General features: G+C 45.4%; 1 protein-coding gene across 1 annotated transcript in view; it reads left to right on the forward strand.

The window, feature by feature from the left end:
* DOT1L (DOT1 like histone lysine methyltransferase) overlaps nucleotides 1-21,731 on the forward strand; it is a gene marked incomplete at its 5' end in the record, with an annotated part of 61,718 nt that extends 39,987 nt beyond the window's left edge. The window contains 19 exons of the mRNA XM_084276505.1: nucleotides 450-518; nucleotides 1,554-1,660; nucleotides 2,652-2,693; nucleotides 4,108-4,191; nucleotides 4,845-5,079; nucleotides 5,482-5,595; nucleotides 6,707-6,798; nucleotides 9,015-9,116; nucleotides 9,669-9,806; nucleotides 10,616-10,741; nucleotides 11,544-12,025; nucleotides 12,290-12,413; nucleotides 13,075-13,221; nucleotides 14,534-14,660; nucleotides 16,195-16,808; nucleotides 17,523-17,728; nucleotides 18,486-18,550; nucleotides 18,973-19,941; nucleotides 21,045-21,731. Coding sequence (XP_084132631.1) covers nucleotides 450-518; nucleotides 1,554-1,660; nucleotides 2,652-2,693; nucleotides 4,108-4,191; nucleotides 4,845-5,079; nucleotides 5,482-5,595; nucleotides 6,707-6,798; nucleotides 9,015-9,116; nucleotides 9,669-9,806; nucleotides 10,616-10,741; nucleotides 11,544-12,025; nucleotides 12,290-12,413; nucleotides 13,075-13,221; nucleotides 14,534-14,660; nucleotides 16,195-16,808; nucleotides 17,523-17,728; nucleotides 18,486-18,550; nucleotides 18,973-19,941; nucleotides 21,045-21,634 — 4,433 coding nt within the window. The 3' untranslated portion in view covers nucleotides 21,635-21,731. The remainder of the gene's footprint in view (nucleotides 1-449; nucleotides 519-1,553; nucleotides 1,661-2,651; nucleotides 2,694-4,107; nucleotides 4,192-4,844; nucleotides 5,080-5,481; nucleotides 5,596-6,706; nucleotides 6,799-9,014; nucleotides 9,117-9,668; nucleotides 9,807-10,615; nucleotides 10,742-11,543; nucleotides 12,026-12,289; nucleotides 12,414-13,074; nucleotides 13,222-14,533; nucleotides 14,661-16,194; nucleotides 16,809-17,522; nucleotides 17,729-18,485; nucleotides 18,551-18,972; nucleotides 19,942-21,044) is intronic.

Raw genomic sequence — 21,731 nt, forward strand, 5'->3', positions numbered from 1 at the left:
TAGAAAAGTGAAGAAACCAGAGTTCCCTTCCTGGAAAGCTCTGTGCCTTGGGCTAAATGACCACAGAAAGCTGTGACACAGAAAGTAGGCTTGGGAGCTCGTGTCTGAAAGTTTCTAGCTAGGCATGAGGTGGTGGTGTTGCTGGGTGAAATTTCTGTAGATTGCCACTGGAAATTAATGTGCCTATCTGGTTTTTTAAGTGTTTAAAGATCTGTCACTTTGAAGTGCTTTTTGAGGTGTCACCTCATAGCTAATGGGATGAATATATTCACTTCCTTGGATGTTGTCAAAATAAACTTAATAAAGTTATTTTTTTAATGATACAGAAGTGAGAGTTTTCATTAGGGCTGCTCTTTATATCATAATATTAATATTATTCTATTTAATAATAGTCATTTCTAGAAGAAACCATGGTAGCTGACTGCACTATTTTTTTTCTCTTTTTCCAGGTGGGAGAATTGTGTCCTCAAAACCTTTTGCACCTCTAAATTTTAGAATCAACAGTCGAAACTTGAGTGGTAGGATTGCCCTTTCCTTGTTCATGACACTGACAGCCTCTTCATTATCTGAATGTCTCTGTAGTGGAATTTTGTTGCTCTTTAAAGAATTGTTATACCACTAGAGCATCCATGCCGAAGTGACATGGATTTAAAATCAAACCAAAGAACCCAGCCAACACTGGAACAAGCAGACACTCTTTTTATGGTGTTTATTCTGCTGTGTGTAGCTGTCTCCAATGCCAGTGTGTCCCTGTCTGGGCATCTTTTAGAGCTGAAGAGAAATAAGGTGTTTCAAGGGCGTGCTTCATCTCTTCAGCTACAAAGAGCTGCAGTGGTTAACTTGGGTGCAGGTTCCTTATATCATAACTGCCTACATTGGGGCAGGTAAATCCTACCAGCTGTGATTTGTATGGCTTAAAAGCTGAAATACTGAACTTTGGTCTTCTGGGCTATAAATCAGACAAATCCATCCCATAAATGCCCAGTTGCTGTGTCTGTTTTCTTGCCAGCAAAGTGTTGTGCTTCCCTTCTGGACACAGTAGACTTGTATTTGCTGCTGGTGTCCTTTACAGGTGTGTGAACTGGTGTTTAAGGAGGTTTTGAGGTTGACAACACTCAGTGTTGTTGGTTTTGCTTCTAACTCTTTTTTTAATTGTTGAAATTTTTAAAGCAAAGGAACCCAAAGCATCCATGCTGAATCCTGAACCTTGCTGGGTAATTCTCTCTTTAGTCAGAAGTGTGCCATAATTTCTTCTGCAGTCATGCCCTTCACTCAGTTTTCAGTGCCCATTCCATACCTAGTGATTCTAGGGAAGAAAGCAAATATAAATCATCCTTGTGCCCAGTGCAGCTGTAGTGCAGTTACAGCTCACATGGGTTGGAGGTGATGCTGTCCTGTTACTGGTTGTGTCTAATTAAATCCTGCCTGCTCTGCAGATGGGTTGCTTTGTTTTGAATGTGCCTTTGCTGCCCCATGGCCAGTTCCAGCTGGTTGGAGCTGAGTGGCAGACTGAGTGACCTTTGGTTCCCTGACCTGACTTTTTCTCCCTCCAGATATTGGCACTATAATGAGAGTTGTGGAGCTGTCACCACTGAAAGGGTCTGTGTCATGGACCGGGAAACCCGTTTCTTACTACCTGCATACTATTGACCGAACCATAGTGAGTATCAACACAGGCCAGGAACTCTCTGGCTGTTTCACCTGCTCAGGAATCAACATCCCACCTTCAGTCCCTTGTTCTTGGGAATTATTTTCCTGTTCCTTTGCACCTTACAGACCTGTACACCCCTAGTTGGATGGGGGTGCTGCCCCCGTTACCTGCTCTGCCTGGCAGGGTGTGCAGATGGTCCAGCACAGCTCAGCCTCTGGCTGCTTCAGGGCAGCATCTCCCACAAGCCCTGTCATTACAGACAGTGCCATGGCACTCTGTTAAATCATTAAAGGTGCACAGATTTACAAGTGTAACTCCATCTTGTGCTCCTCCAGAATACTCAACTGTGCAGAACTTGTGCTGTAGCTTCCATGCTGAGTGAAGGCTCTGTGTGTCTTTAATTCTCCAGTTTGCTCTCTGGTGTTCAGACTGTTTCATTCTCTCCTATTCAAGCAGTAAATCTCCATTTTAGTTGAACTTTCAGCTGCTGCAGAACCAGCTGAAGCTCCACAGCAATGCTGATGTTTTCACTCTGTTTCTTTTTTCAGTTAAACAGAAACAACCCTGTCGAAATGTAAACTGTGGAGAAACAGTTCATTCCCACACTGGTTTTGCAGTAGGATACTGAGAATATTTCTCTGAGTCTATTTTAGTGCAATAATGCTTTTGTTAAAGAATATGCTGGAGTGCAGATAAGTATTTTACTGGAGCACAAGACTGAAGTAGCTTCATTGAAAAGAACCTTCTGCTGAGTGGAGATACATGACACACAGCTGAAACAAGGATAGGCAGAAGAGAAGATAAAACCTTGTTGAGGCTTGGATTAAGTCCTGCTACGTGTCTCTGTGTCACTAAGAAGAATGAATGTAAATGGCCTCTTGATGTGCCTTATCTGAAGAAAACTAGTTGAATTTCTGCAGTTCCACATTTGTCTTAAGCTGTTCTGATGTATTCATCTGCTGTGACTTTGCAAATGACTATCTTATCTTTCTGTTTTCAGCTTGAAAACTATTTTTCTAGTCTCAAAAATCCAAAACTCAGGGTAAGTTTCAACCATTTTCTGTAGAAAACCCCAAATAATGGAGCAGGAGTTTAATCACTTCTTAAAGGTGTACAAAGCTGATAGAAAATTCAGTGTTCTGATGAGCAAGGAACATGGGTGTGGAGCTAATTGAAGTGAAGCATCATATGCCATGAAGCACTAACACAATCATGTTAAGAGCTTTGTAATAGAGAATTAATGGGGCTGCCTCAAGGTGTTTTTCCCTTGAGCTGGAGGTCTGTGAAGGGCTATTTGTTCATTAAAGAACTGAAGCTAAAGAAGCAGATGATAATTTGAATCTGTCCTGATGTTCAGCTGTGTGAAAATGAAGCTGAAGAGCTCTGAGATGTTACTTTTGGGACATGCTATTTGAGAGGTGAAATGTATTGTCACTTGCTGCAGTCTGTGCTTTCACACGTGGAATTAAAACACCAGAGGATTCCTGAGTCTCTGAAACAACCCTTGGGACTGGTATTCCCAGTAAGAGAATTAAATGAGGCCACTTAATTTAAAACTCGAGTTGAAGGTTAGTCTCCAGACTGACTTGCTTAGGAAGTGTGGAAATCAGACTAATGGTGGCTTTGAGGTGGCCTTATTTCAGACTGCTGAGCTCCAGATTGGGAGGAAAAGGGGAAAAAAAGACTTCTCAGTTAAAAGCCAAGCAGCAGGATGGTTTCCATGTGCTTCTCTTAATGGTGAGGCTGCTAAATCTGCCCTTTAGAGGGTCTGTTGGTACCTTGCTTCAAGGATTCTCATGCAAATTAAACCCCACCTGGCAGGTACAAGACAGGCTTTGAGTGAGCTCTCTGAAATTTCCCCTCATTTTACTGCCTGGTAGAAAATAAAGCTTTAAGCTGCTTTTTTTTTGGTGTGTTAGTCTCCTCTGTAGACTTGGCTAAAGTTGAATTAGCTGGTGATTAATGGCTTTGCCATTTCAACTCGTGTAAGCTGTTTCAAGTGGTGTAGCAACACTCAAAATATTGAGGGTATAGGTAAAGCTATTGAAATATTTCATATGTAAAATAAACCAACAAATGCAAATGTGTAACACCAGGGTGTGTTCTGGGGTGTGGGATTGGGGGGACTGGAATTAGGGAAGAGGTTGGAATTTAATCTCCTTTGCCCTGTGGTTGCATGTTTGAAACCCATTGTAGTAGGGAATGCAAAAGGGTGGGTTGTGCTTATCAGCATTTTCCCACTGAGTGTTCCCTGAGGAGGGATAAGGGGTTTGGGTGGTGTTTTCTCTCTTCCTCTCCCCCCCATCATTAACAAAGGGAGTATTATTTTTAATTAGGCATTGTATGATAAGAGCACTTACACCTGGCTCTTGTGGAAGACTAAGCTGGGAAACACAGTGGTCTGAATTAACAAGTGATAAATATATGAGCAAATTATGAACTCTTTTATTGTCCAGGAGGAACAAGAGGCAGCTAGACGTCGTCAACAAAGAGAAAATAAGAGTAACACAACTACTCCAACGAAGGTTCAAGAAAACAAGGTGAGCAGCTTGCATGTTCACAGGGTACATGTGCTTTCTCTTCAGCTGTGTGGTTCAGGCAAAGCCTGGCTCTGTGGGAAAGCTGACTCTGTGTGTTTCTGAACACGTAATCTGGTGTAGCTGTTGCTGTGGACAGAAATCTGAAGGAGTCACTTCAGAGTTACTAATTCTGGAAAAGAAAAATAGATCCTGCAAGATAAATAGAAGAGTTGGTTGTCCACCCACACTTACCTTCCACACGAGCTTCCAGAGCTTCCCCTGAGTCATAACCCACTGAACGCTCTTCAGAGTGTGCTGAGTCTCTTCTGCAAAGACTTATTTCCTTTCTCATTCTGTTGCATAATACTATTAAAAATGCAGTGACTGTTCATGCACTAAAATAGTCAGTACAGGGTGAATAATCAGCTTTGCTCAGGCAAGTTAGACATTTCCTTCCCTGTAGTGAGTAAGTCCAGATGAGAATGAGCACAACTCCTTGGGTGTTGGGGGATGGCTCTTATCCCAAGCAAGTCTACTTTGCTGGCAGGTTGTTTAATTACACTGCATCACTTTTCTTTCTTAAAATTATTAGTTATTAAAGTGTGCTTAAAAGGAATGCTCTGAATGTAGGAGAAAATGCCTGAAGAGCTTCTGGGTTTTAAAAATCTCTTTAGGATTCTGGTGCTGAAGAAGAAAAGGCTGCAGCAAATTCTGTTAAGAAGCCATCTCCCTCCAAAGCAAGGAAGAAAAAGCTGAGTAAAAAAGGAAGGAAAATGGCAGGCAGGAAACGGGGCCGCCCCAAGAAGATGAACACTGCGAGTACGGAGCGCAAGACGAAGAAGAACCAAACTGCACTAGAACTTCTGCATGCTCAAACTGTTTCCCAGACATCTTCATCCTCCCCTCAGGGTGAGTTCAAGGCTGGCACTGGAAGAAGCCTCCCCATCAGCCTAGATAAGTAGCTGAGGCTTTGAATGTGTGCTTGGAGGTCGTTCTCCCTTTGTTGATAGGTTTGGTTTTGTTATAACTTCTGCCTTGCTACCAAAGCAGAGCTCCCCTTGAGATGCTGGGATGTTTCTGTGAGATGATGGTGGTCAGATCCATAGGTACTTGGCCAGAAGCTGAGCTGTGGCTGATAGTTTGATGCTGCTGTTCTAAGGATAAATTCTACATGTCCTTCCAAACAGTGTGATCTATCCACATTACTGGACTTGCATTGTAAATGCCATGCTTTCCAGTGGTGAAGCTCCTGTACTTGCCAGGAACACTGACTTTCATCATCTGAAAGGTTCTCTCTGTTTCTCTCTCCAGATGCATACAAGTCACCTCATAGTCCATATTACCAACTACCTCCTAAAGTGCAACGGCATTCATCCAACCAGCTACTGGTGACACCCACCCCACCTGCACTACAGAAGCTGCTAGGTATGACTGTAGTATTGTCTCTTGTTTGTCATGGGAACTTTGAGGTTTCTGAACCTCAGAGGGCTGAAAGGATAACCCAAAGGGCTACTGATAAACAGTGTTTTCTCTGCGAAACTTAGAGCAAAGCAAATGAGACGCTGTTGGAGTTTTTGAGGCCACAAAGGTGATGTGGTTGGAGAAGATGCTCCATGGGCAAGAGGTGCATAAGGAGACATTTAGACGGTGTTTTTGGGGGTCTTCTGGTTCCTCCCCCCACCCCTGTTTCTGACCTTTGGCATTGGCATGAGCCAGACTAGGATAATCTGGGAATCTGATGTAATGTCTGGTCTGTGTAGAGACCAAGGACGTCTGTGATGTCCTCATCTCCTGCTCTCTTGCTGTGGTGTCTTGCAGTTGTGACTGATTTTGTATTGTAGAGAAAGGGAGAGAGGAGGAGTGAATCAGAGGGGTGTTTCATGTCAAGGTGGTGGTGGGTGGAATGAGACTTGTCTGGAATAAACCTTGCTGCAAAAGCCTGTATGCCATCTCTTTGGCTATGATGAAAGGGCCCCAGCGTGAGGGCTGGAGAGGAGGAAGGTTCCTTCTGTGATGGGGAACTAGAGATAGGACAAAGAGAAGCAAGTGTTCCTTGGAGAGTAGAGTAAATGTGTGTGCAGAGCTTGTCATCTGTCTGTGGAGGCAGGAGGAGCACAGCAAACCCTGTCTTGTGAGCCCAGGAGGATGGGTGCTCTGAGCTTAGGGCTGCTTTGGCTCTTACACTCAATCTCCTTTATTATTTCCACTTACAGTGCGTGAAAAGCTGTTCAGCTCCTTCACTGGGCAAACACACCATTAGCACCCAGCATCTTTCTCTGTGGTTTTGAATCGTTGTCATGGCTTCCACTGGGGGATCTAATTTAACTGCCTAATGGATCCCAGAGTTCAGCTTGCATCAGAAGATGCATTTTCAGCGTGCTCTAAATTGATCTTTAATGGTTTGGACTGACTTAAAGTCCAAATAAAAAGCAAGAGAGAGTAAAGGGAGAGGTGTCAGGGGAGCAGGCAGGGGAAACAGGGGTACTGCACTTCATGTTCTCACTTGCAACGTATCATCTCATTGTTTATTTCACAGACTCTTTTAAGATCCAGTACATGCAGTTCATGGCATACATGAAAACTCCTCAGTATAAAGCAAGTCTGCAACAGTTACTGGAGCAGGAAAAGGTAGGTCTCACTTTTACCATTTCTAAACAAAATTGCCAGGCTACCAGAGACTTTAAATGTGAGGATAAAGCTGCTGGTGAACAGAATTGGGTACAGTTGACCCCAGTGCTACACCAGGCTGATTTTAGAGACTCTGCCAGAGTAATGCTGAATGATTGTACCAGGGGATTTTATTGCTAATGCTGTCAGGCTGTGTGCTTAAATTTCCCATCTGTGGACTAGGAGAGATGCACCTCTCCTCTTCCCTCTGGTGCCTCCCACCTGCTAAGCCTTACTTCAGTATTTTTGAGATGAAGCTGTGTGTACTGATGCAGCAAGCTGATGTCTTGAACCCTGTCCTTTCCTCCTGTTTGGGGTTGGTAGCTGCTTTTCTTCCCTAAATGTTGTGAGGGTCTCTGGAGCAAGAGGTGGTACTTACCCTGAGCATCCTGGTCAGCATCCTGTGAGCTGCTGGTCAAACTGTTCCTAGGTCACTACATTGTGCTTAATTTAGCTAAGGGTTATAGGGATTGTGAATGAGGACTCTTGAAAAACACACAGATACTAATTCCTTGCAGCTAAATTGTCTGGGTTTTTACATCCTATCCCTTTCCCACTGTAGGAAGGCCTGAAGGGAGTACTGAGCATCCAGATAGCTCATTAAACTTGTACCAAATTGAAGTAGGACATTAAAAAACCTGTCATCACTGACTTGAGACCTAATGAGGCATCCTTGGTATTGATAATCCACGGTGTTATGGTTACACTGGTGGGCAGAGTGTAAATTTTCCATGTTTTGGTCTGAAATATGTGAAAAGGCAAAGAAAATCCTGCCCTGTGATGTGACCTTTTTCTCTGCTATGGAGCCATCTCCCCAGCAGAGGGAGGAGATTCACTGGCTTCTCCCCTTGTCTTGCTTTACCTCAATATACCTCATAACTTAATTGCCCTATAAATGAGTCTGAGCAACACTGTGCTTGCAAGTTCTGTGGAGGAAACTTTCCCCATAGAGCTCAACAATAATCTTTAACTTCTGGACATTTGTGGCTCCTGTAGAATCTTTTCTTTGCTCTGTGGCCTTAGTGAGCATCAGCATGAAGCTGTAGCACTGGTTCATGGGGTTTTACATGATAGGGATGAGTGAGAGAGGCCAGCTGATGTGTTCATTCAGACCTTTTTTCTCTATTTGTTTTCAAAGTCAAACAGCACTTCAGGTTTTTACTGACAGAGCCTGTTTTTCTGCTTGTTCTGTTCTTGCCAGGAAAACCAGCATGAAGTTACTGCATCTCCTTGCACAGAAAATAGCATGAGAGATCTTAGTGTGCAAGTATTATGCTGTGCACTGGAAGTATACATGGGGAGTGTGGAAAGTAATCACTTTCTGCTGTTGTCTGGTGTCTGTTTCATACTTTAAGACGTTAAAATGAGGAGTTCAGTGTGATTTTTGTGATGACTTACACAGAGCACTGTAACTCCAAAGCATCAGCTGGATGAAGTGCTGTTGTTCAGTCTATTTAATAACTCCCTCTTCAAGAATGAGGAAAACATCTCTGTAATAAGCTTTTAAAATAAGGCTCTGGGAGCTGCTGGTTCACCAGATTACCCTTAGATGGAGCTCTCAGCTTCTGCACAGCTTGTGAAGGCTGAATGAAATGCCCAATGTTGAAAGCATAAAGGATTTTCTTTAGCATCACCTCTTTAGCACTGCAGTGACTCAACTGGTTGTTGGCATGAGAGGCCACAGGAGCCTTTTCATGTAGTTTGTGTCTTCCATGAGTGATGTGTAGGAAAACTCTTGAGTTAAGACTCTGGAGGCTTAGATTCTGGTCCCAGTTTAGTAACAGATTTAATGCAGATAATCTTTTCCAGTTCCACTTCTGCTCTATGAGATGTGATCATTACTTCTTTACAGTGCACTGGGAGGATAAAAGTTTATTTTTAAGACTGTCTTGATTATATTTTACCATATAGCAGGAAAAAAAAAACACTTTAAAGCCCTTTTCAGCTTACTGAGTGCTTGGTGAAGTTAACAAACTTCAAATTGCTTCAATGCTTGGTGAAGTTAACAGATACAGGCTCCCAGAAGTCTGAAATAGAGAGGGTTTGTTTATACATCTCCTCTCTGACCTCAGGTTTCCTCCCACCTTGTTATACAAATTGATTGTAAACATCTTGCTAAGGTGGACCCTGCTTCAATTAGTGCTAAAAGTGCATTTTCTCACTCTTCCTTCTTCCAGGAGAAGAATGCCCAGCTGCTGGGGACTGCACAGCAGTTATTCACCCACTGCCAGGCACAGAAAGAGGAGATCAAACGTCTTTTTCAGCAGAAGCTTGATGAGGTAGCCCTGGTCTGGTGGAAGTAGATGCTTGTTGATCATCTGCATGCAAACATTTTTGATAAAATTAAGCAAGACCAGAGTGATCTCAGGTCTCCAGGCTCTGTTTCTGCAGCAGACCCTGTTAAATGATGTGTCATTTGTTTGTTTATGTTTTATCTGTGTCCAAACAGTTACGTGACGTGTTGCATCTGAGGGCTGGGGGTGACAGACCACAGATGATGGTATTTTAGTACAGAGTGCATCCCTTGCTGGTTGAACAAACTCTGTGCTGCCAGTGCTGTGGCTCTCTACAGAATAGTGTCTGTTCTTTTGGCTGATGAAAAACTAAATGCCAGTTTTCAAGTTGAATTGCTGGAAGAGCAGCTCCACGTGAGGTACTTCTCTTCTTCCTCCTTGTCCTCCAGCAATGACCAGGAGAATGCTGAGGAACTTTCCCTGAGCTGCATAAGTTCTGCAGATGTCAGTGTGACTTTTGAGTGTGACAGTCATCTGGAATTGGGGTGTCAAGACCTTACTGAATGATTTTTTTCTTTCTTGCTCTTCGTCTTATAGTTGGGAGTTAAAGCTCTGACATACAACGATCTGATTCAGGCTCAGAAGGAAATCTCTGCTCACAATCAGCAACTGAAAGAACAGACAAAACAGCTGGAGAAGGATAACAGTGAACTCAGGAACCAGAGCTTACAGCTGGTGTGTACAAGGCTTGTGTCTGAGTGGCAGGGTGATGCTCCTGTTTATGTGAGGACAGGTCGTGGGCTGAGGGCTGCCCCTGTCTTCAAGGTATCACAGAAACACAGAATCACCAGGTTGGAAAAGACCTTTAAGATCATCAAGTCCAACCATTCCCATCCTGTGCTGAACCAGATCCCTAAGTACCTGATCTGCCCTTTTCATAAACACACCCAGGGTTGGTGACTCAACTCCCTCCCTGGGCAGCCTGTTCCAGGCCCTGACAGCTCTTTCAGTGAAAAATTAATGAATAAAGAGAAAAAATGAAGCTGCTGTAGCCCTTCTGTAACAAAGAGTAATGATGGGGGAAAGAAGGCAGGTGGCCCTTTTTCTTGGTGATGTGTATTTCCCTCTAGCTAACTGCTGAGGTGCTGACCTCAGCTGCATCCCATAAACAGCTTTGCACCAGTATAGCACTTGTCACTCAGTCTGGATCTTGCTGGCCAAGAAATGCTTGCTCTGTGGTAGCCTTAATTCTTGTGGTGTTCTTCTGTAACTCAAACTGCTGAGGTAGGTGAAGGAGGTACTAGATAGGGGTAGTGGTTGGAGGTGTGTGGGATAACAACACTGTTCTTAAAGAGAATCAGGCCGATCCCTGCCATGCTGTGTGAGGACCACAGGACCATTTTGGTGGCATTTGGCTTAAGCTCAGAGGAGTTTTTAGTGAGCTGAGAAGCTTCTTGCATCTATGTGGCTGAAAGGTGGATGGCTTTCAGCTTGCACCTTGGGTGAAGTGTTGAAAGTTCTCCTTTCACCTCCTGTCTTTGCAGCTGAAAGCACGGTGTGAAGAACTGAAGCTGGATTGGTCAACACTGTCACTGGAGAACTTGCTGAAAGAGAAGCAGGCGTTGAAGAATCAGATTTCTGAGAAACAAAAGCACTGTTTGGAATTGCAGGTAGAGGGCAAGAAGCAAATCCAGAGTCACCAACTTGGGGTAGCTCTTGGGCAATGGGCAGTTAAGGGTATTTGGCTAAATAGGATGTTAAAGGATAAGCTAGGTGACTGCTTTTCTTTTTTGCCTTTTTCTTCTCCACCCCCAAGAGACTAATCTTTCTCTTAGAGGGTTTTAGTAAACTAAAGCAATAAGGATGTGGGTAACTTTTAAAGAAGTGTGTGCTATGACCTGGTTCCTTGGTAACGCTGCGGAAGGAGGAGTCATGGTTTACCCTTACACCTAATTAGAAAGCCTGACCTGATGAGAAGAAAGGCCCTGCTTGTTTGCATGTGAGCTCTGATGCCTCCATTCAGGAATCAGTTTCCACAGAGTGCCACTTACCATACTGAAAAGGAATTAAACTCCTGTGACTCGAAGAGCTTTTCTTTCCCTGTGAGATCAGCTCTAGAGCTGATCCAGCCCTTTGCTGGATGCTGTGATGTGGTGTGACTGTCTTCTTCGATGACTGGCAGGATTGAGTTACCCCACGCTCTCTGTAGAAGTTGGAGATACATTATGCTTGTGTTTATGTTTCTGAGAAGTGCTTTCTGGCAGTCTCTGAGCCAGTGTCCTTAGCTGTGCCTTTTGGTCTCAAGCTCAGAGCAGCATGTTGGAATTTGCTTCTCCAATTTTGGGCCAGTTGGTCAGTGTTGTTCACAGAAGTGGAGCTGCTTTTTCTGAGAAGCCTAACGAGGCAAAACTCCATAATGTGATAGAATTGTTAAGTGTGGTCTTTAATCGTTGTCCTCCTCTTCATTTAAAGATCAGCATTGTGGAACTTGAGAAAAGTCAAAGGCAGCAGGAGCTCATGCAGCTGAAATCGTACACGCCGTCTGATGAGTCACTGTCAGTCCAGCTACGCAATAAAACCCACCTGAGCCGTGATCCTGAGCCTGATCATGGCAGGTTCCAACTGGAGCTTGAGTGCTCTAAGTTCCCTATGCCCCACATCAATGGCATGAGCCCTGAACTGTCCATGAATGGCCATGCTACTCCCTATGAAATCCATAACACCTTTAGCAGGCCCTCCTCCAAGCAGAACACCCCTCAGTACACGACTGCTCACCTGGACCAAGAAATAGTTCCATGTACCCCAAACCACAGCAGCAGACAGAAGGCGGACAAGGCGACCAGCTTGTCCTTACCTGATTATACCAGGTTTTCCCCAGCTAAAATAGCACTAAGGAGACACTTGAATCAAGACCATGCAGTCAATGGAAAAGCAACAACTAATGAGATCCAGAGGTGAGAGTGATCCTTTCCTGGCATGGGAAAGGAGGGGTAATACTATTGCTTGTTTTAGTAACAGTGGTTTATTGGGAGTGTGGAAAAATGTTTGTAAAAGTGGAGATTTACACACTTCTAAAAGGTTTTTGTTTGAAGAAAACCAGCAGTGGCAGCTGATGGGGTGAACAAGGTGCTGCAGCACCTTGAGTCTGGTACAGGAATCCCTTGCTGAAGAGAACTCAGTAGTTTTTGCATCCTCACGGTCGTGTGTATCTGTTCCAGAGCTGAGCACATCAAAGAGAATGGCCTTACATACCCAAGCCCTGGCATGTCTAATGGCATAAAGCTGAGTCCTCAGGAAACTCGGCCCTCCTCCCCAGCGGCCTTACCAATTGCAGGCGAGAAGGTAAGAGACCTGCTGCTGCCCAAGGAGGGAGGTGTTACACTGGGTAGAGCAAGGGAAGACCTGGCCAAACTAGGGAATGCATCATGCTCCTTTCTGTGGTCACCTTGGCATGGAAAACAACACAAACACCAATAAAAAGGACCTGGTGCTGACCTCTGAGTTACTGGGTTTTGTATGAATTGCACCAGTAAGGCAGTGGGACCTCTTTGATCTGGTACACGATCATACTGGTGTGCCCTTTAGAGCAAGCAGGTGCTTTCCAGTAGGAAGTTACCATGGAAATATTTCTGGCTGCTCCCATCTGTGTGCAGAGGGCCTCAAGATGTATTCCATCAGGTGAATGCTTTTCACAGGGCTCACAAAGGCGCTAGGAAATGAGCTTGCCACAGGCACCCTTCTCCTCATACTTGAGGCCACAGTAGCTTTGACTTACCTATTTTTATGCTGTTGGATAGTGCTGCCTCAGTAGATTAATGTCAGGAGCAGCACTGCTCCATGCATGCCCTGTCTCTGCCAGGCAGTCATCACTTTTATTTGGGTAATTTTAAAAATATGGGGGGAGTGACCACAAAGTATGAACAAGCAGATTACTGGAAAGTCTTTTCAGTACCAGCATGTGGTTAAGAACATTGCTTCATCACTTTCTCTTTTGCATTTACAGGTTTTGAGAGAGAGAACCTCTGTGAGTAATGGAGAAACTATCACCAGCCTACCTATCAGTATTCCTCTCAGCACAGTGCAGCCCAATAAACTCCCTGTTAGTATCCCTCTGGCCAGCGTAGTCCTACCTAGCCGTGTTGAGAAGGTGGTGAGTAAGGGATTGTCAACACTTTCCATCCCTAACTAAATTCACACTGGGCAGTAATGGGTGCTGTGCCCCAGAATCCTTTGTGGGCTGCTAATTTTGAATGTCTGATGCTTTGGGGGAGGCTGCTCTTGGGATGCTCTTGGCTCTTGGTTGTTCAGTATTTTTCCTCTCCTGTGTCTGTGGGGTGTTTCAGCAGGGAAGAGAAGTGAACCACATACCTCAAGATCCTGGTCTTAAATGGCTGGGTGGAAGAGGTGCAGGCTGAGAGCTTGTGGCAGTAAAAGCACAGAAACATGTGTCAGTTTGTTCTTAGCCAGTGCCTTCTTACATGACCCTGGAAGAGAAATCCTTCTGCCTCATTTTGGTCATCTTTTACCACATACCAGTGTAGGATGAGCAGTGCCTTGGGGCTGTGATCCCTAACCTGTGAGTGACTGTTCTGTAGCAGCAGAGAGCAGCTACAGAACTTCTGGGGCCACCTCCTGTTGAAACCCTGATAAGTCCATGCTGCTCTTAGTGGCAGAGGACTTTAAAAACCCTGGTCCAGTTTGTCTCAAGGGTTTCTCACAGCAGTGTTAGAGAACTGAGAAACATTTTCTGCTTTCACTGTGAATTTCAAATCCACATGCCTGCCATGTTTGGAAAGCTGGAGTTGTTTCATAGCACTGAACCTTATTAGCATTTTCCAGCTGTAGTCTTTTAGTTGTAACAGAACTACAGCCTGCCCAGCTCCGAGCACAAACTGCATGCCCTCAGAAGAGGATGCTCTGGGTGGCATCTCTTGCCTCCACACACCCTTTACACAGGCCAGCGTTTCACAGGGGGTCTGCCTGCTTTAGGGAAACACTTGCTTGTTGGTCCTACCCTCTAGTAGTGTACTGGAGAGCACAGCCTACTGCATTTCATGTCCAGTTTGGGGTGGTTTTGGGGAACTTTGTGACCACAGGCTTGGGGTTGTGATACAACCATTTGTTTAATTTCTGGCTGCCTGTGAAGCAGTGGGCTGAGGCATTTGTCCTCTGATGGCAGAACTGTCCTGAGCCCAAGCTTTCTGGGACAGCGAGTCTGTACTCCCTCTAGCTGCATAGTATCTGTTGTGTGCTAGATATTATTGCAGTAGAATCAATCACTGCATTTATTTTTGTCCCATAACACGCTGATCTATGTTTTTCTCAAAACAAGCAAAATCTAGGACATTTAGGAAATTAGAGCCACTTTCCTTTGTAGATATCCCAATGAATGTGAATTTTGTTGAAACTCTTGACTTCTGAGTACGATTCCTGCACTAAAATGTCTGTCTCTCTCCCCCCAGAGAAGCACACCTAGTCCAGTTCATCAGAGTAGAGACTCATCGACACTTGAAAAGCAGATTGGTGCTAGTTCTCATAATGGCATAAGCAATGCTGCTGGAAACAAGCCACTGGCTTTGGCTACCTCAGGTAACAGCCTCATCTACTCGAAGGTGTGCTGTGTCTTGTCAGGACAGCCCCCTCAAGTGCACGTGTCGGAGTTCTCCGGGCGCTGCTTGTGTCAGGTTGTTCAGGCACTGGAGTGTTAGATAAATGTGGGGTGTTGCTAAAGACCAAAGAATTGTGGATGGTGATGTTTTGAGACAGGATGTGCCTACAGCTTGGCTGCTTTCTGGCATCAAGGCCAGGTTGGATGGGGCCCTGGGCAACCTTGTGTAGCTCCAGGCCTGGAGGTTGGTGGCTCTGCCTGTGGCAGGGGGGTTGGAACTCTCTGATCCTTGGGGTCCTTTCCAACCCAGACCAGTCTGGGATTCCATAATAAAGTAGTGGTTTGATGTGCTTTGCTTGAACTGCAGCACCTTGCAGTGTAAATACACAATTGCTTTTGTAAATTCTTCTACAAGGATTAAGAGATTCCTACCTTTGCAATGTGGCAAACCAGCAAAGCGTGGCATAGCTTAGCTATGACCCAATGACCTGGCTTTAAAAGTTTTATTTTACAGGGTGCTGGAAGTCTCTTTTTTAATAGCAAAATTAATTTCTTGATGCAGGTCTCAGTGGTGCCTGATGAGCAGTTGTAAAGGCACAAGTATCTGGCTAGGAAGTGCTGTCAGATAGGAGAGGGTAGGGCCACCTTGGATCCAGACATTGCTTCTGGGCTCACTCATCTGTTGAAATTACACTGCTTTGCTGTTTGGGATATGGGAATGTTGTGGAGCAGGATAAGTAGGTTCTGGCCTGCAGAGGCTGATCTACAGCTGATCCCTCATCAGGGAGTTTGTTCTGAATGTTCACCACCTCAAGGGGCTTGTGTTGTTTCTAGCATCTGTTTTGCAAAGAAGGGCTTGGCTGCAGTTTTCTATAAAACCAATGAAGTATTAAAAAAACAACCCCAACCAACAAACCAACCACATCTTGTTGTAAAACAACCATGTTCCCTTCTACCCCTTTCATTTAGCCCAGAGACAAGTCCTAACTAGAGCACTAACCCCATTTCTGATACACCATGACAAAGACTTAATTCCCTTTCCAAGCTTCCTCCCATGTGGCATTCTTCTGCCACAGTTTCTTTGCAGATCCCCTGACACTCCCCAAGCCTTTTGTTTAGTTTTGAAGAGGAGGTGGGCTGCTTGGATGCCAAAGTCCCTCCTTTTTGGGAAGGAAACAGACTGGCTTCATCTGTCTCTTTCCTCAAGCCCCGATTTCAAGAGGCATAATAGCTTTACACAAACATAGACTTGAATTCCATGTTTACAAACCGGGTAGAGCAGAGGATATCCCCACACAACACGTGCATCATGAACCCCCCACTGAAGCCATCAGCACCCAGAGCCACGTTCTCAACTGCCCTGTGTAAAAGCAGCTGTGCAGTTTCCCCCCTTGAACACATGGCGACTGGCTGATGTAGCGCAGGTAGAGCTGAAAGCACTCCCAGTCACCCCAGCGATCTAGCACCGGGCGCTATCACTCCAGAAGCAATGATGTATACTTTCCCTTTCAACAGGTTTTTCTTACTCTTCTGGCTCCGTGGCAGTCAATGGAAATCTTACAAACAGCCCAGCCCATCTTAACCATAGTGTTGATCAGGCAGCTCTGGACGACTCTGGGAGTCTCTTTAACTCAGTAGGGTCTCGGAGTTCCACTCCACAACATCCTTTGCTAATGATGCAGTCAAGGAACTCTGGGCAAAACTCCCCTGCTCACCAGCACTCAACAAGCCCCAGGTTAAATGGCACCTCCCAGAGCCTGGTAGGGGTATTACAATATGCAGATGCTCAGAAGATGTTTGCCGAAGGAACAAAGGGGGATCTTCAGTCTGATGCAGCGTTTTCAGATCCTGAGAACGAGGCCAAGAGAAGAATCATCTTTACAATCTCTCCTAATACAGGACATGTAAAACAATCCCCCTCCAACAAGCACAGTCCTCTGCCCACGAGCGCTCGGCTGGACTGTGGCCAAGCCCACGCGCAGGACGGGAAGAAGCGCGGCCGGAGGAAGAGGTCCTCTGCTGGGAATCTCAGCGGGAACGCCGGGGTCTCCCCGAAACGCAAATCCCTCCCTACTGTGTCTGGGCTCTTTACGCAACCGTCAGGGTCACCGCTCAATATCAACTCCATGGTAAGGGCAAAGATGAGGATCCCTACCCAAAAGAGAGGGGATCTCGGAGTTAGAAGATTCAGCTCTCCTTATCCTTTAGCTGGGTAGTGTTTTAATGAAGTGCTGGCAGCCAGAATTCACCCCTTGGGGAAATGCTCCCCCCTCTGAGAGGCAGGAGGCTGCCTGAAAAGTTGGTGAATGATTTCTGCATGGAAAGAACTTCTTCAAAGAGTTCTTTGCTGCCAGAGGATTAAAAAGGAAAAATAATCTCTCCCTGTGTGACAAAAGACCTTGTTTCTGCAGAGAAGTTGATTTTTAGGCTGTAGGTTAAATATTTTGAAAATAGTTGAAACTAAGATTGACTAAACAGCAGAAGAGTGCCAGAAGCATATGGTATTCTTGCATAATTAAGCCAGCTATACAACTTGTGTTCATGTGATTCTGCAATGATAGTTTGGAGAGGGGGGGAAAAAAAGTCATTATCCCATGTCTTCATTTCTGTATTTAAACATGAAACTAAAGAATGAGAAATAGATACTTTGCAAATGATATTAAAGCTTTTGTCCTGAGCTCTGATGCAAGGTGGTGGAGTAGAACAGCAGCAGTTCTAAATGTGCAGCCATTGCCATATCCTAAAGCTGGGCAAGTTAAGCCTGCTTCTGATATCCTTAACAAGATGCCTTGTTTCTAAAGGGATAATCTCATCTGTAACTGCTTTCTTTCCTTCTTGCCCAGGTCAATAATATTAACCAGCCTTTAGAAATAACAGCCATTTCCTCTCCTGAAAACTCCCTGAAGAACTCTCCTGTTCCTTACCAGGACAATGACCAGCCCCCAGTGCTGAAAAAGGAAAAGCCCCTCATTCAGACCAATGGTGTTCACTACTCTCCTCTAACATCAGATGAAGAGCAGGGGTCTGAGGATGAGCACAATAGCAGCAGGTGAATACACAAACACAGGTTTTAGGATGGGATTTCTCTGAGAGCTGGTAACGGGGCTCTGAACTGGAGAGGACCCTTTGTTGCCTCTGTCTGGAGACTGATTCCATTATGTCAAGACTCTTTCACAGCTGAAGTTGTGAATAGGGAAGCTGTTTAGACTGTGGTACTTGATTGTGGGAACCTACCATCACTGTATTTGCAAGGCTGACAGTGGCCTCAGAAAGAATTAGTGTAGAAATGATTATTTATTATTTTTTTTACTGTGTTGCTTTGTAGAAATACTGAGGCTGCACGATTCTTCTTAACTAAGAATCTGTCTCCCACTCTCTCCCAGTTCACCTTGATTCAAAATTCTTCTCTTCTTGCCCCAAACTGTTGATGTGTTGCCTTGAAAATTGAATACTTGCCACCCTTTGCCTGCCTGTGGGGTGCAGGGGTTTTTCTCACTTAAGGTGATGGAAGAATAACCAGTATAGAAGTGTGAGTGAGAGCCAACTTCTTGTGAAAGAAAAGCAACACTGAAGTCCTCTGAAGGTGCACTAAGCTAGGCAAAGAGCAGTAACTCTGTGATAGCTTCTACCTAAAGTTTGTGGTGGATTTTTTTAATGCTTTGAAGTTACTTTAGTAACATACAGCTGTCTGCTGACTTGGCTTTGCATAATGTTCAGATGGGAACAGGAGGGAGAGAGGTCATGAGGGTAAATGTGCAATAAAAGGTCTGCAAGAAGTGCTATAAACTTTTTGTTTTCCCACTTAGAATCGAAAGGAAAATTGCAACAATATCATTGGAAAGCAAATCTCCACAGAAGACTGTTGAAAATGGTAGGTGTGAGGAATATTTGCTGCAGTGGTTGGGCTTGGGGGGTTGTTAGTCTGTAGCAGGCTGTTCTGCACTACTGAGTGGAGCACAGTTCTTCCAGGGCTTTGCATAGTTATAATTAAAGCATGTGACTGATAATGACAGATTTGGGGTCAGTTCTTTCTGTAGTCACAGATCACTAAGGATCTGACCAGGTTTTATGGTGACTCAGAGTTTGGGGAGGGACCTGTGGTACAAAGACTAGAACAACTTCAGAGCATTAAACTAAGTTTTAAGGACTTGTAGATGACTTCACCAATATTTCTGTGTTTGGATCAGAAATAGAATGACAGACTGATTAAAGTGGGAGTGTTAAAACCCTGTTCTTAATGAGCAGCTTCAGTCAACGCTGGTTTTTTACACTGAGAATTTTCTCCTGACCCAGGCGGCAGCTTATCTGGGAGGAAACAAGCACAAAGCACCGACAACATGAACAGCAGCAAATGGAAATCGACTTTCTCACCAATATCTGACATCAACCTGACCAAAACTACAGACAGCCCCTTGCAGGCAGTTTCATCTCTGAGCCAGAACTCGCTGTTTGCCTTCAGGCCGTCCTCAGAGGATGGCCTTGCCATCGACGCCAAGATCATCGCGCACTCGAGGAAGAGCGTTGCCCTGCCCTCAGCTGGGGCAGATGGGCTCAGCCCCGGTACAAACTCCACCAACGGATTCGCCTACAACGGTGGGCTGTCAGCTGACATGGGTTTACACAGCTTCATCGATGGTGCTTCTCTTCCACACAAGACTTCGGATGTGACGGCTTCCAGCTGCTCCCTGGGCTTCCAGTCGCAGCGAAGCAAAGACGTGGGGGTGTCGGAAACCAACCCCTTCTTGAACAAGAGGCAGCTCGAAGGCCTCGGCGGTACTAAAGGAGAAGATTTGAATCGGTCAGGGGGCAAAGGCAAAGAGATGAGTGAGATAAACCTCCGTGCTGGGGGTTCTTCAGAAAAAACCTCATTGCAGCACAATGGAAAGGTCGGCAAGGGAAGGGACCGAGATGTGGAGTTTAAGAACGGCCACAACCTTTTCATTTCTGCTGCTGTTTCGTCTGGTGGCCTTCTGAATGGTAAAAGCCTTTCTACTGCTGTTTCTTCAGCAGGCAACCCAGCATCATCTGTTCAGACGCACCATCCTTTCCTAAACACTTTGAGCACTGGATCGCAGTTCCCCCTGGGCCCCATGGCCTTGCAAGCAAACCTCAACTCGGTGACAGGCTCCCCAGCAATGCAGTCCATATTTAATTCAGTGCCAGCTGCCAGTCTGGTCCATGTGTCATCTGCTGCCACCAGACTGACTAATTCTCACACTATGGGGAACTTCTCTCCTGGGGTTACAGGTGGAACAGTTGGAGGTAGGCAGAACTCTTTCTCTGGTATAAGACAGGGCCTAAAGGAAGGTCTGACGCTGCCTCTCCAGGGGTGAAACCCTTTCGTTTCTGCAGGATGGGAAGCAGACCTGTCCCCTATAACCACTCTCTCTTTCTTGGAAATGCTAGGATGATGAGTTCAGTTCCCCCACAGTGAAATCTCATGATCTTTGTTTGCTAGATGGGCTTGTTGTATCACCTTAATGAAAGAATATACCCAGACTTTGTGATTTCATAATGTATGCTTGTTCACATGTGTTGGAACCAACTTAGGTCTGCCTGCAGGTAACGGATTTAACTTGTCCTGGTACCAAGGATCTCTTAACTTGTCAACTTGAGTAAAGGTTGAAATTTAGGCCTTGAATGGATTTAGCATGATCCAGGAGGAGCAAAACATCAGTGCCTCTTCAGAGGAGACGGTGTTGGGAATTGTGTAGCATTCTGGCTCTTGAGTGGACACGAGGAGCATTTCTTTGCCTGGAAGGGCAATGCCATATGCACCTGGTGCTTCTGGGATTCTGCACAAGCTTGGCCTCTGTGGCCCAAACCAGAGAACAAGCTGGCAGGACTAGAAGATAGTCTGAACCTGCCTTCACTAAGTGTCCAAGGCAGTTTTTCTTACCTGTCCATAATCGTTCAGGCACCATGTCGGGAAATCCTAACTCTCACATCTCTCAGCACGTAGATTTGCTGCAAATACAACCTCCCCTCTGCTGCCCTGTAAGTGGGGAAGCAGGAGGGTGGGGAGGGAAGAGCAGCACTTTGAGTCTTCAGATAAAACCGCTCTAGAAACCACGTAATCTCATCAAAAGTCTACCTGTGTGGTATAGAACTGACAGTTCTTGGGTCTGACCATTTTTCCTCGTGGCATTTAGAGGTTGGCAGTAGGAAAGGTAAGTGAAATCTTTTGTACCTCCTGGCCTGCACCATTATCTCTCATTGCTTGCTGCTTCTCATGCTGCATATTTTTGTATGGGGCTGTAACTATTATAATTTTGCTTTTTTTTCTTTTTGGTTTTGTTTCTCTTGTCACTTGAGACTGTACAAAGCCCATCTGTTGAAGCTGAGTTTTTCTCTCCTGTTTGCAGGTATTTTTAACCATGCGGTGCCTTCTGCCTCCTCTCCTCATCAATTTGGAGCCAGTTTCAGCAGCAGTGCTGTCTCTAGCAGCACCGTGCTAAGCTTAAACCCTCTGCAGGCTGTTGCCAGCACCTCATCCTCATCCTTCCCACCCCCTTCCTCTAATTTAGTAACATCTAGCGAGACTAGAGCTGCTCAGCACCTCAACAGAGTGCCAGTGCAATCTGTTTTCCATTCCCCTCCACCCCCTCCTAACGTCTCATTGCCCCCACCCCCTCCACTACTCGCTTCTAACTCCGAGCCTGCGCTTCTGCAGAACCTGCCATCCATCCCACCCAGCGAAGCCTTTCTGCCACCCTCTTCAGCTGCTTCTGTCCAATCTGTTAATGCTTCCTTGTCTATTAAGCTAGCTTCTCTCCAGCACAAAGCCTCACGCCCCTCCTTTACAGTCCATCACCCGCCTCTGCCCCGCTTGGCGCTGGCACAGTCCGCGCCCATGATCACGCAGTCCAACGCAGCCGGCACGTCCGCTATGTGGGTTACCCTTGGCATGCAGTCTCCTTATGCTTCGCACCTTTCTGGGGTTAAGCCACGCTAAAGAGCTTGCTTAGCTAACAGTTCTTGTTTTGTAAGGTAAGGCTAGAGCCAACAAACCAACCCAAGAGGAGTTTTGTGCAAGACGCGAGATGCTGAAT

The sequence above is a fragment of the Gallinula chloropus genome (genome assembly GCF_964237585.1).
Source record: "Gallinula chloropus genome assembly, chromosome: 28".
Lineage (NCBI taxonomy): Eukaryota > Metazoa > Chordata > Aves > Gruiformes > Rallidae > Gallinula > Gallinula chloropus.